At 46.5% G+C, this 18862-nt stretch overlaps 1 protein-coding gene across 1 annotated transcript in view; it reads right to left on the bottom strand.

The window, feature by feature from the left end:
- Positions 1 to 18862, bottom strand: part of LOC8030555 (FRAS1-related extracellular matrix protein 2) — an 88826-nt gene that overhangs the window by 8024 nt on the left and 61940 nt on the right. Inside the window, exons 10-19 of the mRNA XM_042289694.1 lie at positions 17812 to 17942; positions 16999 to 17151; positions 14287 to 14482; positions 13228 to 13392; positions 10437 to 10725; positions 9307 to 9415; positions 7454 to 7646; positions 6469 to 6573; positions 6211 to 6338; positions 259 to 708 (exon numbers count right to left, since the gene is read on the bottom strand). Of these exons, the coding sequence (XP_042145628.1) occupies positions 259 to 708; positions 6211 to 6338; positions 6469 to 6573; positions 7454 to 7646; positions 9307 to 9415; positions 10437 to 10725; positions 13228 to 13392; positions 14287 to 14482; positions 16999 to 17151; positions 17812 to 17942 (1919 nt within the window). The remainder of the gene's footprint in view (positions 1 to 258; positions 709 to 6210; positions 6339 to 6468; positions 6574 to 7453; positions 7647 to 9306; positions 9416 to 10436; positions 10726 to 13227; positions 13393 to 14286; positions 14483 to 16998; positions 17152 to 17811; positions 17943 to 18862) is intronic.

The raw sequence follows: 18862 nt of genomic DNA, 5'->3' as shown, positions 1-18862 counted from the left end.
AAGTCGCATTGAAAGTATGTACATGAGCTATTTTTCACAAAAGCGCATAAAATAGCTCGTTTTGGTCAGCAAACTCGCTCAGACACGAACTTAAAAGGGCATATGTCCTCGCCCATTTCGTGTTCGCATTGTTCGGGAATTCTAAGCATCGGTGTATTAACCTACTCCCTCAGCTTGAAATCCCACAATAAACATGATTTCAGACGTGCGGCTTCCAACAGCTGTGTCTAAGCGCCAGCAAGACACCGTGGCACTTACGATGATCTTGATGACGTAACGAAGATTCTCAGAGTCCGCGATGCAGCCGTAGTCCCCGTTCTCCGGGTCGTAGCGGGGAATGTAGCCGTCCACTCCCGTGCACAAGAAACACTTCTCGATGAACAGCGTGAACGAGTGTCCGAGGCTCTGAAGCGGGCTGATCATGATCTTCCCGTAGATCTTGTCTCCCCTGACGAAAGACACGTCCACGTCGTCGGACAGGTTCGCGGACTCTTCGGACAGCCAGAGGTCTCGTCTCCTCGTGATGTGGAACTGGGTGTCGAGCGAGAACTGCGTGGGGACCGGGTCGCTGACTTGCTGGAAGTGGATGGGCAGTTCGAAAGGCACCGGGTCCTGGGGATTGCAGCGCGGGGGATCGGAGTAGTCGGCACCTTCCCGAACGGTGCACGGTACCAGGTTGATCTTGTAGGTGCCGGAGTAGTCTTTCACCTAAGGGTAAAGGCCACTCACCGATGTTACCATTGATCTCATGAATGACAGTGATTCGATCGGGTCGTATGAAAGGGTTTTCCTACTACATTGCCATGCTCCGTTTTACTTTAACCGCTGCCATATACGTCCCGACTGCGCAAATCGAGCAGCATCAAAAGCGCACCGCCACGCGCTCTTTGTTTTTCTGCATTTTCTATCGACGGCTAAACCAATAATGCACAAAAAAAAGAAAAAAAAAAAAAGCACGGGATCGTGGCGCATTCACTGTGCGTGATTGGTTGAGTCGATGACACGGTGGAAGAAATACATTTAGGTGATGACTCTGGCCGCTTTTCCCGCGGGGAGCGACCGACCAGATCGTCTTTGGAGCTAGCCTCGAACCAGGAGTAGTTAGTTCCGCGCCGCCGCGGAGGGCGCTGAGGTATGTGGTCCCTCCTCGGCGGTCACGGTATCGGCGGCGTAACGTGCTCGCCTTTTTCGCGGTATGGTGGTGGTGTGCGGCCAGTGGCCGGCTTCGTGTTTTGCTTTGGTGCTGTGTCGATCACAGGAGCCACCATACTGTACGAAGGTGAGCCTTAACCCGAAGAAGAAGAAGAAGGAAGAGAACACAGATTTACAGACTCGGGCGACTTGGTGGCGGCGTGGCGGCGATGAGGTGCAACAAGAAGCGGTGAGCGAGGGAATGCGGGACCACCGCGGGGAGCAACAGCCGGAGCGGTCGGTTCGGGAGGGATTCCATACTTGGGCGCCGTCTATCCCCGTGCGAGTGAAGCGCGCTCGGTGCGCCGAATATAATGTTGCCGCTGCGTGAGACAGAGAGCCATCACCTAAATGTGTTTCTTCCACTGTGGGTACAACAAGAAGGGGTGAGCGAGGAAATGCGGGACCACCGCTGGGAGAAACAACCGGAGCGGTCAGTTTGGGAGTGACCCCAGAGCCGTTTATACTGAGAGAGTTTGGCCGATGGGCGGAGCTTGTTGGCCGCTAGAACCAGCGGATTTCGCGATAACACAATATGGCGTTACTTCTTTGTCTTGTTCATTCCTTTGAAATCGCGTAGAGTTCCTATGAGGCAGATCCACAATATGGCGGACGGAAGTAGTCATCCCCCGGTTGTCAGACTACGCTGCTGTGGTTGTCAGACTGCCAAAATCTCCTTAAGAAGGCCAAACTCTCTCAGTATAAACGGCTCTGAGTGACCCGATACTTGGGCGCCATCTATCCCCGTGCGAGTGAAGCGCTCGGTGCACCGAACATTATGTGGTCGCCACGTCGGACAGCGAGTCATCACCTAAACGTATTTCTTCCACCGTCGTCGATAACAGCGAACCCAGACGAATGGATGGATGAATGGATGTTAATGGCTATACCCTTTGTAACGGGTGGTAGCTTGCGCCACCTGGCCTAAAGACAAAACGAGCGCAGTAACGACGCGATTTTGGTGCTGCTTGGGTAGCTTCATAGGATCGTAACTTCGGCTAGCGGGCTACAACTAGCGCTTCGAACGAACACTGCATTCATAACGCATAAAGGAGGAATTCATTTCTGCTTACATGCGCTGGCTTTTAGGAAAAAAAAAAATGAAAGCCGTTTACAACTCCCTGTAACACCGAATTAGAGCGCAGCTCTTGAAGAGGAGGAGGGAAGGGTACTGAGGGGAGGGTATACCCCTCCTCCCTCCTCTTCCTTCGTGATCCTGCCTGCTACTTGTCCTCCCCTCCCCTCCCCGAGGAAATTTTTCCGCTAGATTAACGGGGAAATGTTTTTGCTAGATTTAGCGGGGAAACGTTTCCGCTAGATTTAGCGGGAAAATTTTTCCGCTAGTATTAGCGGGGAAATTGTTTCGCTAGATTTAGCGGGGAAAATTACCCATAATGCACCGCGCGGTTACGCCGACGGCGACGCCGCTCAAGCCGGAAACGGGCGCCTAAGAGCTGCGCTCTAAAGGGCTGTTTACACTCCGACGTTGAGCGCAGTGAACGCAGCATAGCACAAAACGCACGCCTTTCATTGGCCGGCGGCCAGGAACTCGATTTCTGCGGCCAATTAGTATCTGTGTGCGCTGCTCTACGACGCGCCTGTCGACGTTACGTTGTAGTATAAACGTACCTTAAAAGCACATCTGCGAGGCTCACATTCGTTATCTTTCTGAGCTAACTGAACCAACCATCTTTCTACCAGACGACCAAGTCCTGAAACCAAACAAATGTGTGATAGTAAAAAAAAAAAAAAATAATAATAAACAGACATACGCCCGGAATTCAGTTTTTTTTTCTTCTTGCCGCCAAGTGCCAATATTAGTTAGACTAAGAATAAAGCTTATGCAGTCGATTTGAGATGTTATCGAGCGACGATGGGCTGTGCGTTTGTATTGAACACGAGTGTTTCATCGGAGTTCTGTTGGTAGGAAGACAACGTTATTAGGCAGGCGAGCTGGCTGTTAATTGACAAACTGAAACCTGAGATGGAGGCAAAAATGAGAAAGTACAACGTCCTTATTTTTGCCTCCGTCTCGGGTTTTAGTATCACTGAAATAAGGGTTATTGCACAGGCGAGTTGGTAAGCGTGTTTCACATGCAGCGATTTTGACCCTAAAGGCCGGTTCACACATACAGCGGAGCGCTAAGTTAGCGCTACGTGAGCGCTCCAAGGAGCGCTCATGTGGCGCTTCCTAGCGCGTCATGTAGCGCTCTGTTAGCGCTACAGAAGAGCTCTGTTAGCGCTACAGAAGCGCTTTGTTAGCGCTCTTACGCATCTTCAGAAGCGCTTTGCTAGCGCTCTGTTAGCGCTACAGAAGAGCTCTGTTAGCGCTACAGAAGCGCTTTGTTAGCGCTCTTACGCTCCTTGTGCCATGCTTGCTGCTGCGGAACAGCGCGTGCACGGCGATTCCTTGGTTGTTTTTCTTTTGGCATTGAAAGAAGAGGAAGTAAAACAGCCGCTCTCCAAGCAAAGGGTCGGGCAGGCGATCCAGAGTCATGGACTCTGAGCGACTAATTGGTTGGGTACGACCTCATCGCTTTCTATTTGATATGCGTGACCCTGGTTTCAAAGACACGCAGTTAAAAATAATCGACTTCGAAAGAGCTCTGCGTCTCGGTCCCTCAGCCTGGGAACAAGATTCGCCGGGTACCCGTCGGTATCTCGATGGTGAAAGCTTTCGCGCACCCAGAAGACTCTTCTGGCCGTTAAGCCGTCCACACACATATGCACTAATCACGTATCTAAGAGCATTTGTCGCATTTCTATTTCAACATCCCACATGTCCACCATGGTGCTGCTGATGCAAACCCAACCACAGGAACCGGTACCACAGTGCACGTGCTAATCCGCAGCACCGCGGTACAAGAAGCGCTACTGAAGCGCTAACAAGGAGCTACTGGAGCGCTAACAAAGCGCTACTGGAGCGCTAACAAAGCGCTACTGGAGCGCTAACAAGGCGCTACTGGAGCGCTAACAAGGCGATACAGAAGCGCTAATCGCGCGCTATGTTAGAACTAAGTCACGCGCTAGGAAGCGCCACATTAGCGCTCCTTGGAGCGCTCACGCAGCGCTAACTTAGCGCTCCGCTGTATGTGTGAACAGGCCTTAAAGGCCGGTTCTCACATGCAGCGAAGCGCTGATGTAGCGCTCCTCACGTGCCGTCAGCTACTTATCGTCTGCCATGAGCAACAGTTTTGACGGTGCGATACAAAGCTGGTGAACGCTCCCATCAGCACGCGCTTAGCGCGAGGTCATCGCTATGCTTGTAGCGCTCCGCTGCATGTGTGAACAGGCCTTAAAGCGGCGCGATTTCTGCCGTCGTGGCGCTCGTGCCGCTCAACCGTTGATGCTGGCCAGAGCGCCGCGACGGCAAAAATCGCGCCGCTCTAGGGCCAAAACCGCTGCATGTGAACTAGGCTGTAAACGATCATAGCGAAAAAAAAAAAAAAAACCAATAGGGACAGCACAATAGGGACATAGGGAGAACAGAATAGGGACATAGAGACAATAGGGTCAACACAGTGTTCTGTTTTCGTTATTTTTGTCACTAGTATCAAGGTTTTCTTTTCAATGTGAGCTTTCAGTGTATGACGGCTCTGTTTGTACTTGGTTCGGATCATTGAGAGTGTGGACGCTACGGTCACTAAGAACTTAAGAAACGTAGGGCGTGGCCTATCATGGTCACGATCCTCGCTTCGTGATTGGTCCTTCGAAGTTCTGAGTGGCTGATGCCGCAATCTGATTGGCTGTGGAGCGGTAATAAGATGCGCTGGACTCACCACGAATTGCGATTCTTAGCTGCTCGTGACTATGCGGAGCGCAAGTTCGTCTGCTTCTCGCGCCGGGGTTGTGGTGACGCCAGAACGCCAAGCTCCGATTGGCTCCCATTGAAAGGATAATGGGTAGACCTCAAAGCAAGCTGCCTTGAGATCTACCCACTATCCTTCCAATCGGAGCCAATCAGAGCTCCGCGTCTTTCTGACGTCACCACAACCCCGGCGCGAGAAGCAGACGAACTTGCGCTCCGCATTAGCGACGTGTGTGACCAAAAGCGTCGCTGTGGTCGGTCTTCCGCGATTGGTCAAACACTCACCATGACGTCATGAGTATGCATCCTACTTCCATTAATGGGAATCAGACAAATGCCGGAGTGTCGGCTTTGACGGTATTGGTTTTTAAGGAGCGATAGCTGCGAGCTTGTTACCCCGTGCTTTTTGCACGCACCACCGAAATCGTCGTTGGCAATCTACAATTCCGGTCGTGACGTCACAGCTGGGAACCATAAGAGGGAGCCAGCGAAACATCTCGTCGCCAATAGACTTCGGGCTCGCTGCCAATTACTACGTTGGCGTCATGTCGCCGTGTTTAAGCGCTTTATGAAAGGGTCAAGTTCGGTGTACGGAGGTTAATATCCCCATTCACACGTTCATAAACGTCGCTCTAGCTAAAGGACCTTTATGGTGAGCAACAAACCAGTTCGCGATTTTCCGCGCGTGACATGTGCTCGCGACACAAGAGCAAGGGCCGATTCGCCGATTGGGACCTACGTTAAAGTTACCTTTATGCTGGTCGGGTGAATGGGGCATTATATTAACTAAAACCAAGTGCAGTACTGTATCTTGGTGGCTCTTGGAAACGAAGGAACAAGTATTGGGCGGAGAGCTTAATAAAACACTTAGAAGCACTGTACAAGTTATATCATTATTTACTAATGAAAATTCCTCTAATGGGGCAACTATAAATGTGTCCTTTTGTGATATAGAAAACAAATGTTCAAGCACAAGCCTGCCAAGGTGAATTTGAGCTGTAAGGCTACAGTCCTCAGAAGCTCTGAATTGTGAAAAAGTATGTTGTTTTATACGCTCAATTAGCATTAAAATGACCAAAAGGCCTAAATTTTAAACAAAGTTAGCCAGTGGTGCAGTAGCGAAAGAGTTCCGCAGCTTATTTGAGGCCTATTGCCACCTTCATTCGAAACTAATTAAAGTGACACATTTAATACGGCTGCGAATGACTTACCGCAACGTCGGACGTTAGCTCCCATTCTTGCTGCGCCTCATTGAACGTCTTGTCGCTACGAATCAGCCTTAGAGTGAATGTGAGATCTGGTTGCTCTTCCGACGTGACGTAAGACGTTTTTTTGAGTCCTAGAGAAAGACATAAGCCAAGTTACTAACGTTTACGCGACGCCCATGAACGACAACGCATATTTTCTGCAGTCCAGCCTTGGCGCATTTTTCGGTTTGCACGTCCGCTTGTTAGGACACTGAATCGCACCTCTACTCTCCAGGATGTACTGGCCGTGAAAGCCGGATACGGTCCGAAATCGGACCACCAGTTGACCTTGGTCGTTGATTCGCATCCCGGTCGGGTAGATGCTGCCTGCGTAACAGAACGAAACAAAACAAAACATACTTACGGTCTGAGCGTGGAGATATAATGCTGGTTTGCGTCATGACGTTTGATTCTCCGCTTTGCTCCGTAGCGCGTAAAAGCACCTCCCGCTAAAGCTGCTAGCTTTGACCCCTTGCACCGCTGCCATTTTGGATCAAGCTATTTGTTTATATTTCTTCTGTGAGCGCGCGTTTCTAGCATCGGGGACTAGAAAAAAAGTAGCATCACCCTAAAGATAATTAATGCGGAGCTATGCCGACTCGTTACACATGCCCTGAGAATATCCGGCTTGTCTTTACAGCGTGAAGACAAGTCCCAAGTTTGTTGTAACTCGGGTATTTTCTTAATGTTTTCCTCCTGTGAGCAATTGACATTTAAAAACCGCCTTTAGACCTGTGTTCGGTGCTCATGGTTTCTCAGTTGTTTGTGTGTGACTACCATTAACACATGTATTAATTGGAATCCAACAAGAAAGAAGACGACAAAGAAGAAGACATTAAGGAAGAAGACTTAGTTCGTGTGTTCGAAGTTTTCTTGGAGTAGTGAATGTGCCTGCTGTTGAGTGTGTACAATTAAAGTAAAAGTAGACAAGAGAGAGAGAGAGAGAGAGACCGCTGTGGAAATAAATGACAGCTGCATGCTCTGCTGGTTTTTAGACGGTAGTGTGTATATCTATTTTGCGTCCTTGTTTGGAGGTTTTTAATTCCTAATTATGAAGGGGTACATTCTTCAGGACTGAAGCATTCATGAGTTTTCTCATGGATCAAGAAACACTGAGGTTCTTCAGGGTTTCACTAGAAATTCTGAAGTTGTGTTCTAAATTTTCGAAAGCGGCAACAAACAGAAGGAGTGAACACGCCGTTTTTACCATTGAGGTGCGAGTCGACATGAGTGGAAATGCCATGGTCCCAGAGTATGGCCGTGTTGTAGACGAAACTGATCTTGAGTTCTGTCACCATGTCGCTGTGCTGCCATCCACCCATGGCGGCAGTCGAGTGCAGGATGTAGGACACGTACAGCGGGACCGAGACGGAAACGTAGGACTGGACTAAATTCAGGGCCTGCATTAATTGGGAATGGTCCTTTCTTTACCGTACTTTGGTTTAACTTAGTACGAACCCTGGGTTTAGGGCCAAAAAAAGTAAACTCGTCTAAGGTAAACACATATACAAGCCAGTGTAATATATTTTTACCACCGACAGCAATAGACCCCTTTCGAATGTATGCCCTTTGTTTGAAGCTGTGAGATCCGTGCATAATGGCGGACACAAAAGACACTGCCAATATTGAAACCCTAAAAACTCTACCAATGCCACTTCATTGTTTGCTTACGTACTTTGTGAATCTGACGTTCTGTGGTGTCGCTTGTTCCGCCTAGAGCCACTAAATAAGCTGCGCTTATAGAGTATATCGGCAATTTGTTCCCCGACATTGTTAAGGGCGCCGTCATTTTTGGCGCTTGTGCAGAGCAGACACAACTGCCGATCGTCATGATTGAAAAGTGCGACTTCCTCAGCATTACTTGCAGTGTTAGGAAGCTGATGTAATATTGCTTTGCTTTGTCGCCAACTGTTTAAACATTTGTGGAGGACGGAAGAACGTTTCCTTTGATTTCAGATAAAGCTTCAGATAACTAGCAACCATGATTTTAAGCCACAATATGGCCAAGTGTCGTTACTCTGAAGCGTAGCTTATTTAGTGGCACTAGTTCCGCCATTGTGCAGTGGTTCAGACCTTTTAACAACGGGCCCGTGACTTTGAAAAGGGGTCTAATATTTCAACTTCTTCCTCCTTAGCATTAATCGTCAAATCAAAAAAGAAAGGAAAAATCACGTGGTCGTGAGGTGCTTGGGCACCGGATTTGATGACCCCGGGCTTCCGCCGTACTTTTTAAACATACCATGAAACTTGAGATTCGCGAGTGAAAATAAGTGCCGTCACGGCACTAGTTGGCCACGGACGCGAATTCAAACATTCGTCGACGGATTGATTGTTGACGAGCGCATTCGTCTGAGTGACGCAGTGCTCGTGTCCAATATGCGAAAGCTGAAGTCGGTTAACGTTCTTGGGCACCGCGGATGCATCGCAGTGAGAAGGCCGAGAGCTTTCGATAGAAAAGGAGCTAAAAAATAGTCCACTACGTTTTTCAGATTTTCGTATACCGAAAAGCTAGGTCTTTGGCTTTCTCCCCTTGTGTACTAGTTTTCTTTTGACGCGCTAAACGATATGCGATAAGTAAAATCCCAACTTATCCCAGCCCAAACTTAATTTCATGGTCCCTTTAATGAAGCAGGGCGGGGGGGGGCTCATTATGTTTACACTTCTTGTTTCTCGGTGCGTTCTTCGCCGTTCTTATTGGCTATACGGAGCGCAAGCCCGTCTGCTTCTTTTGCAGGGGTTGTGGTGACATCACAACGATGCAGAGCTCTAATTGGTTCTTATCGAGGGATAGTGGGTAGACCTCAAAGCAAGCTGCCTTGAGGTCTACCCACTATCCTTCCAATCGGAGCCAATCAGAGCTCTGCATCGTTGTGACGTCACCACAACCCCTGCAAAAGAAGCAGACGAACTTGTCTCCGCATTGCAGGAATCTCGCTGACGGCAGAGCGATTTTGAGATAATCGAGACTTGCAACGCCCTGCGTTTCATAAGCAGCAAGCGGCTAGAGTGACTGGATTTGACTAGCCCCGAAAAGAATATACTACTTTGCATCGCACGTACCTGCCCGTCATGGTTGATGGCACCGCCACAGTCGGAGACCAGCTCGGAGAGCGTGTAGTAGGCCGTCAAGTTCCACAGGCAGGATTCGAGGTCGAGGCTCTTGTAAAACCTGAAATACAACGAGACATCGGCGTACCGTCAAACAATGGCGTTTAAAACCATAAATAAATTATTAATAATTGTAGAATGTCCAGCCTAGTCGCGATGAAATTGCAGCTGCTTTCCCAACGTTTTACTGCTCACGAATATGCGTAAATGCCAGCCGCTTTAGTATGAACCACAGAAATTTCGCACGGTTGCGTTGTACTTATAAATGCGACATTGAAAAAAAAAGTCAGGTTACAATAACTTATTTTTTTTTTTATAAAGTAAAAACACCTGGGAATGAAACGTTTCGGGTTACTTAGAGGGAGATCACTTCACTTGTGGTTTTCCTCTCTTTCATACTATTTTGTTTTTTGTGTACTTTGGGCTTTTTGTATTTTTTATGTAGAATGCGATTTTAACTTTAATTACCGTAGGATACCGTGCACCCGCCCATGCCACATTAAGCGCCCATACCCAAATTTGTAAGATCTGAGAAAATATGCACAGTACATTGATATGTAGAATTGATGACCGGACAAGCGCCCATCTCTCATCTCCCATTTTTTCATGATTATCTCAAAAGTTTGAGTGGGCGCTTGCCCGGTATTTTACGGAGGTTTCACAAAGGGAATAAAACATCACGGTAAATTTAAATCACCTTGAAAAACTAGAAAGTGAAGGTTTTATCTGACCCTGTAGTTTAGCAATTTAGGACAGTACGAATTCACACTAGCAGTACTGTATACGAGCTAGCAAGAAAGGTTTCTTTGTAAGTCATATAGAAATAACGATCCGTACTCAAGAATTGAGAATTTCTCTTGATGGATTATTTTAATTTTCTCTATAAGTTCGTTATAAGGAAGTATATGTTATGTTGGCATTCGTTGTAACTGGGCTATGTTTAAGAGGAATTCTACTGCCACACATGCATTAAGCCACACATTGAACACGTACTGTGTAGTTAAAAAAAGCTTCAGAAAGTACGGCTTTTGTTTCCACTGCGTCATTGAACGTTTCATCATCATCATCAGTGTGCACAACACCTTAGGGTCTTGAGACTCCGCATCTCCTTGCTGTACTGGTAGGGTTCAGCATCGCCGGCGAACAGGTGGGAGCTCTTGATGGATTCCGTGATAAAGCCGTCCGGCGTGAACGATTCGTCCGCGTCCACCAGGTTGGAGCACTTGTGCAGACCGACCCTGAGGCTGCTGGGGCTGAGTGCGAACTCAAAGTTGGAAAGCGGCCTCGTGGACACGGCCGGCAGCAGCCCGTCCCGGTGGGGAATGAGAACCGTGATCTGAATTTTGTTCGGCGCCTTAGGGTCGTTAGTGCCTGTAAGGAAATAGTCGATACTTTTAGTTTTCGATGCCGGGTCGTTTTTTGGCGAGGATAGCTTTGCGAAAACTGAACGGAGAGGCTCGAAAGCGTTACGACCGAACATACGATACGCAAAGTGTTGTGTTAAGTGGGTACTGAAGATTTTTTTTTTTTTTTTAAAGGAAGAGCCTATTCATCTCACGTGAAGATGGAGGACCAGCGAAGCTGCTATATTTGCGACAACTTTACGACAACTGTACGACATATATACGATTTACATATGATTTCAATGGAGGTACGTACAGGACTTCGTTGCTTAATTGTCTTTATTTAATTCTTAGGGACTGAAGTGATCGTTGCCGTATGGTCACTTATGGGCAAGTTCTAAACGCAATTTTTCGAGGCACACCTCGAGGACGGTTTATTTCCGATTGAACCCAATTCTCTTTATCAGCATCGCGGAAGCGAAAGAAAAGAAGGTTAGATCGGCGCGTTCTGCACTCAGCCTCGTCACAGCGCACTCTTAGTTGAAATAAGTCGCTGACCGTAGATGATAACAAGTGATCAGGACATCCCTATCTAATAATGCCACGGAAGGCTGACTCACGCGGGTTGCCCCCTCTTTTTATTTAGACTTGTCATGACCAATCGGCACCAAAAAGCGCCGTTTAAAAGGGAAATATTTGTTAGCATCCATGGACACCTTTTTTTTCCAGATCCTAGCACATAACAGCTTCGCTGTAAAAAAAGAGCTTGCTTTCGAGTTATTTTAGCTTTGAGGCCACGTTTGTGACCATGGCGGCCAATAGGAGAGAGCCGAAATGAGTCAATTAGTTAACTAAGTAAAACTCCTAACTAACTTTAAGATGTTCGTTTTCTGATGGCATAATGTATTTGGAAAAGTATAGCCTAACCGTGGTCACGAAAGGTTAATGAAAATAATATGTTGTGGCCGCTAGGGGGCGAACAATGTCACTCTTGCACACGGCTTCAAAACCGAAACTGAGCGGGCAATGGTATACAGGTGATGTCGATCCCTCCGTGCTATCGCAGCCTGCTTCGCTTGCGGAGTCGGCGGCCAGAGCGATCGACGTCACTGCTACTCTTTGCCCGATTCGTTTCGGTTTCAAACCGAGTACAAGGGTGATACTCCTCACCCTTGTGTGCGTCTACTACGCGGCCGCCGCAGCAGGGCGTCCCTTACTGGCAGCGCCTCACTCCCATTGGCTGACGGAAGCGGTCACGTGACCGTTGCTATAACCATTAGCATTCCCTCGGTAACTACACGATTTCATCTCGATTTGCTGACCAAAATAAGTATTTTACACAGGACGATATTTGTGAAGTATGACCAGAGTATACTGCCGCAAATTTTAGTAATGACAGTATGATGCAATATGTACGTTGCTGAGAAAGTTACCAATAGTGAGTGTGGAAATTAATATGATTAACTATACTGCGCACTTGGCCGAATTCGAGCAGTGAAGTTTTAAGTGCGAGGTTGTTTTTTCACTGTAGAAATAAAAGAAATAAATAGTTATCTGAATAGAGAGCTTTATTCCAAAACCTCAAACGTACCCCGTCAACCACGGTTCACGCAGTAAAAATTACACTGCGGAAAAAATTAAAAAGCAAAAACAAGGTCGCGCCTCCCAAGTCTTGCACGCTGCTATGCGGAGGGCAAGTCGTCTGCTTTGTGCGCAGGAGCAGCGGTGACGTCAGAACGACACCGAGCTCTGATTGGCTCTGATTGGAAGGACAGTAAGTAGACCTCAATGCTAAATGCCTTGAGGTCTAGCCACTATTTCGTTTTTCAATCATCCAATAAGAACTCGGTGCTCTGACATCATCGCAACCACTGTGCAAGAAAGAAGCAGACGAACTTACGCTCCGTATACGTTCCCGGCTTAGCGAGCTTCTCTTTACGGTGTATATAAATCCGATGCAAAATGCGGCAAGCCTATTGCGTCCACTAACATTCCTTTATTTCTACACAGTGTCAGTCTCTGAGTTGATGTATCGAGTTCGTTGGTCATACGTTTTGGGTCGAACCTATATCTTATAAGAATTTAAGAATCGCCATAATCATCGACAGCTCGAGAAACGCAGGGGCGTGGTCTATTATGATAACGTTTCGTGATTGATTCTTAGGTGTTCTTATCAACTAATGCCGCAATATGATTGGCTCCGGAGCAATAATGAGATGCTCGCCACGCCCTGCTTTTCTTAGGCTAGCAGCGACTATGCGGCGTGCAACTTCGTCTGCTTTTTGCACCGGGGTTGTGGTGACGTCAGAAAGACGCCGAACTTCGATTGGCTCCGATTGGAAGGACAGCGGGTGGACCTCAAGGCAGCTAGCATTGACGTCTACCCACTATCCTTTCAATGGGAGCCAATCAAAGCTCGGCGTTTCGACGTCACTCCTGTCCCTGAGCAAGAAGCAGACGAAGTTGCACGTTGTATAATGCCATTTATCAAAGCCCCCGTGGGGTGGCGGTGGTCGCGTCACAGCTTCACCTGTGTATCGAAGCCTAGCCGTGAAAGGCTCCGCGCCGACGTAGTCATCTGCGGATGGACGGCAGAGTCCCTCCTCCATCGATATCGTCACGGGAACGCTCTGCACCTCGAGTCCGACGTCTCCATCGGTGTTGACAGCACGTGCGGCACACTGGACTCTGCTGCCTGGGCACAATGGCGTGAAGCTCTCACTTCGAAATGTCAACCGTTTTTTTTTTTTTTTTTACATCTTGAGAACAATTATTTTGATGTATACAGGGTATAGGAGTATTGCTCAAACCGATACCATGCATTCTATTTTTGTCATGAACCATATAGGCATCTCTCTTCCCTTATGTTCAGATAGCTATAAAGATTGTCGGCTGACAAAAACAATGTATAAAGAAAGCTGAAAAAAAGTTGCTGAAGAAAGACTTTATCTGGGTTTGAGATAAACGGTTTTCTGATAAAGTTCCACTAGCTTGAGAACCTGATATTACCTGAATTAAAAGTAGAATCAAGTTTGAAATATTTTTCAGGCATAACATAACATAAGCGTACACTTCTGGTAACCGGAATTATTTATCTCCTCGTATTTGCGGGCTTTGCTATGAAGGGAACTGGGGGCCGGAGGCCCAGCGTGTTTATGCACCTCAACTCGAAGCATGTGAAGCGAAGGCTTGTTCGCTGCCAGGGATTCTGGGCTCAATCCTCAACCCTGCCCGTTTCGATCTGATCAGCACCATACAAAGGTGTGTTCGTGAAATGATTGTCGCGTGATGGACGCACGTTAAGGATTCCAGACGTGAAGCGGTATACTGCACCGGCTCAATTTTTTATTTATAGCGGAGACACCAGACTCAAGGCTAACTAACTTCCCGTTGTCTAAACATACACAAAGCACATTTATTTACTTTGGGCTTCATTATGCCCCGTTTTCCCCAGTAAGTTTTGAGTCGAATCATTCTTTCAGTAAGGTCAAAGACGTGCAGTAGACATCTTCAAGCAGGCAAAATCGTAGCAAGTTCACGCCCAACGGCATAGCGTCCATTCGGGTCTGTGTGCAGGTGTATCTCTCACCTGCTGAAAAGTAGACACTGTCCAGGGTTATGGCCCTGACCGGAGCAAAGAATGCCTTGGACTGAATGTCCTTCAGGTCGAAGGAGTCGTCGGGAGACGCCACCAACCAGCGAAACTCCGTCAGCGAATCGTTGATGCCTTCCTTGGAGCAGATTGGGCCGGTTCTTAGGTAGTCGGGATGCTTGGCATTGCAAGACTGGAAATCGGAAAAGATGAACGTTAGCCTTCCGCCTCCTTCCGTCTCTCGGTTAAATATGTATAAATGTAACCAAATCGGCCAGTTAGATTTTTTTTTTTATTCTCTCCTCAACCATCATTTACAAACTAAAGTCATCTCGCTAACTAGACGTAAAAATCCCTTACATTTTAAGTACACGTTGGGAAACTGTATTATTACTCGAACTGATATGATCAGGGACCTCGGGGTGTTAGTCGATTGCAAACTGACGTTCAGTTCTCATGTAACTACTATTTGTGGTACCGGGTTCAAAATGCTTGGTATGATCTCCCGTTTGACTCGGCACTTCCAAGCACCTGAGGCCATATTACGTGTATTTTGTGCTCTGGTCAGGCCCAGGCTCGAATTCGCTTCTGTCGTGTGGAACCATTTAACGGAGACTGAATGTAGACGTATTGAAGCGGTGCAAAGGCGTTTGGTTCGCATAGTCTATGATCGATACTTCCACAGGAGACTTTACTTCGACCACCATTCTCTGCTTAAGATTTTGAATCTCAGCACTTTGGATGACCGAAGGCATTGCCGAGATGCGGCTTTTCTACAAAAGCTTATCCAGGGTGTAATTGACGTACCCGACCTTTTGGGCAGCATAAAGTTACGTGTGCCAACGAAATTCACGCGACAGTGCGACATGTTATACCCCGACATGCGATTAAAGGAGTCACCAATCTATCGTATTCAGACATCATGCAACCTCCTTGTCCAGCACGATTTTTTTTTTCATGCCTTATTTTACCTTTAACACCTGATGTGTATTTTATGTACTTTGTTACGACTGTTTTACTATGCTGACTGTTCTAATATGACTATTGTGGTTTCCATATGTTTGCATGTTTCATAGGAATCTGACTTCTGTGCACCAATGTCAAAACCATTATGGTGTTTTTGGGCACGCAATAAATAAATATCAATCAATCAAAAAATCATATTTCCCGGAATATAGTCGTCACACGGTTTTAAATTTCCTAATGAAGCAACAAAAATCCTTACGTTGCCTGCACCCGAAGTTGGCAGTTCGCACTTAAAGTACTCATAAATAGCACACCTTTAAAATAAAAAGCCTGTTTTATTAGCACAATACAAAAAAAAAAAACCTCTCATCCTACAAAAATTGTCACAAAACTAACAAAATCTGTCGCGGCTCGTCATAGTAAACAACACTGAAAAACCTATCCCTGTATATTCCGCACTGGTGAACGTGCAGAGTGCACGGCCTATTGTACGGCAAATAACGGTAGATAAACTTTTCCAGCGCATATGAACCAGGCAAAAACTGCCGACTCACTGAGCTGTACACGCATGTGCTGCGTCTGATATGGAGCAGAAGAGAGATAGCGCGCATGCTCACTACGTGTATCCCAGACCAGTATACACGTATAGACCGACACGCGGTTTCGAAACAAGCCCGCGTTTGCCCACACCAGGTGTGGGCACTGCGCATGCACAGAAACCGAATTCGAGTGAAGGGAAGCGTCTGCGCATGCGCAGTGCCGTCGACAGCGCCACCGCAGCTGCGTGACGTCAGGGCCGCGTGCTGGTCTATAAAGATGGCAGCGGACAGAAGGCGACCACGAAGATCGTCTATAATTTTTTTTTGTTTTTGTTTTTTTAGTGAAGAGAAATACGCACGTCGGAACCCTGCCCTAGAGGGATTTTATCTGTCTTTGTGGTTATCGTATATAGCAACTGTGCGACACCTTTGTTACTCCAAAACAGGAACGAAATTTGCTCTTTCCTTGTTCCGTCGCAATCTCGGGGCGGGCTCCCGGTTACAAGTTACAGTTGGCTCCAAAGGAACGCGCTCCCGTTACGTTTCTAAGGTTCTTGAAGTAACATCGCGTTTGCGTATTTGAATTAAATATTCTGCCGGATAATACGTAATTAAAATAAAAGAAAAAAGCGAAAAATATTCACACTGAACTACCTCTGGTGTGGCCACGATCACGTTTGTTCCAGTTCCTTGTTTTCGACTGTATCTTGGATACTTCCTGTATTCCCTGAAGCCGCGGGTTGAAATAGTCCATAATAATAATAAAGAAAACTATATGCTTATTAAATTCGGGTATAAAGAACCCCGTTCCTCGTTCTGCCGTTTCTTCGAAAACGTAACAAGTTCCTGTTCCAGTTCCACCGATGCAAGATGGAACGACGCCGGTTCTCCGTTCCTTGAAACGCCGTTTAATACAAAACTGCACTGTAGCAACCAGTCCGTGTTATCTCTCAGAACGGCGCCGAAGTCCGGTTTCTAAAATAATGATCAAGGTAGCGTTACATACTGTTTAATGATGTAGGGTACTTTTGAATATGGTTTTGATGATTCACGCTGATAGGTCCGATGGTGGAGAATCTAGACTCCTAGAGCATCGAAGCCAAGGTAACCCTATGCGATCATATGAACCGGGAGCTTGCCGCCCTGAAAGGTACTCGCTGAATACTTATTTTTATTACTGCGTGAAAAAAATTTGTAAACGTACCGAAATGCAGCAGAGAGGATAGCCGTGAATGGGACGTCCTGAAACCCGGTCAGCGTCGTCGTAATCGCGAAGAGAGACGACCACCGGCTCCGACGGAAAAGTGACAGCCGGCAGAAACTTGACGTCTTCGATGTACACGATTGCTTTGGAGTCCTGCAAAAAAAGAAAGTTGATTGTCTCAAATGAACTTTTTATCGTACGACTATCCATATATGTGTAATATATTATATTTACACGTGCGGCGCCACTGGTTCTCGACTGAGTACACCGATCTCGAGTTTAAAAACAAACAAACTGAACAATGAATTGGATAAATAAAAAAATGTTAGAAAAAAAGTTTTGAAAATTTTAATAAATGATTTAGAACCCCCTCCCTGCAAAAAAAGAAAAAAGAAGACAACAAGGAAATGTTATTTTTAATCATAAAAAGGGCAAAGGAACCGCGTCATGTGTTGTGGAGTTGCGCGCCTCCAAACTTTTCCACTCAGAACGCGTTGAGTGCAGGCAGCTGCACTCAACGCATTCTTTTCTGCAACGCACTTTTTTCTTTCCACTTTTGCTCGTTTGCTTCTGTCTCAAACGGCACTCAGGCTGCGGGCATACTTATGAGAAGCGAAAATTAAGCATAGATGTAAAGGGAGACTAAAAAAGGCAAGTATTTCGAATCTAACGCAAAAGCATGTACGAGCACATAGAAACAAACGGTCAAGAGTATGCTCAGCACTTCTTCCATTTATATAATTGTGACTCTGATTGTACGCCACGTGAAACCGTTCTATTCCGAAACACTTCGCCATTAAGGACAGTACTTACTCTCACTTCGGCGATGCGGTTCATGTCTTCTTTCATGTGAAGTGTAAAGGCCTCCTTGTGCTCCTTGATGTCGTCGTAAAGAATCTGCACGGTGACTAGGGTTTCGTTCACGTGTGGGTGTAAAACAACGTCTGCAAACCCAAAGAAAGACCGCCCAAAATTAGCATAGGGCAAAGTAAAGACTAGACTCAAAGCAGGACTGAAAAAAAGAAATTAAGTAAGTCTGTACTTTAGATTTGAGGAACTGTCCACGAAGTGAAAGAAAAATTGACGTGGGCAAGCATAAAAAAAGCTTAAATGTTGATCTAAAAAAAAAAAAACTTGCGTGAAAGTTTAGGAAATTGTTTATATTAATAAACAGTATCATAGCGTATTATCGCATACGCTGTTATTTCCCCAACACAGAGACTTCCTAAAACTTAAACACATAGAAGAAAGGCCTTGTCGATATGCCACAGCAAGACTGTAAAAATTGAAACAAAAAGTATCTAGTTTGAGTTGGACTACGAACTATAAGATACCAGCCCTGAAAAAAAGGATAGCTTTACGTAGTTTACATATTGGAAACCGTTAAAGCGCCTCATGCTTTAGGAACTTCATACGTACACTGGCCAAAACCAGTACCACCTTAAAAAAATACAATACAAAAAAAAAAGTGGCAGTTTAAGTTTAACTTGCCAGCGGGGCATGATTCGTCTCATTCACAACCTACTCCATTTGTCAGCGTAAAACTCAGTTCCCGTCTTAGTGAGAATATAGCGACCCACCGTCGGACTCTTCGGCTTCGCGGCTTAACAGCGGACAGAACATAGCAGCTGAGAGGCGTCTAAAAGTGGACCCAAATCGACACAAAACGTCGCCAAACGCATCTATCTTCAGGTTTTACTGAGTGAGGATTCCAGAAAACTCTTCCGAAGAATGAAGAGGGTCTATCAACAGTACGAAGATGGTCCTCAACCAAAGACGGATCATCGGCATTGTTGACAGGATTAACCTGTGGCCAATCCATCACAATCCGCGATGAAGTCACAGAAGGACGAATTGAAGATGT

The sequence above is a fragment of the Ixodes scapularis genome, unplaced genomic scaffold (genome assembly GCF_016920785.2).
Source record: "Ixodes scapularis isolate PalLabHiFi unplaced genomic scaffold, ASM1692078v2 PGA_scaffold13__105_contigs__length_92229423, whole genome shotgun sequence".
In the NCBI taxonomy this organism is placed as follows: domain Eukaryota; kingdom Metazoa; phylum Arthropoda; class Arachnida; order Ixodida; family Ixodidae; genus Ixodes; species Ixodes scapularis.
The sequence above is the reverse complement of the archived record's forward strand: the minus strand, read 5'-3'. Positions and strand labels throughout refer to the sequence as shown.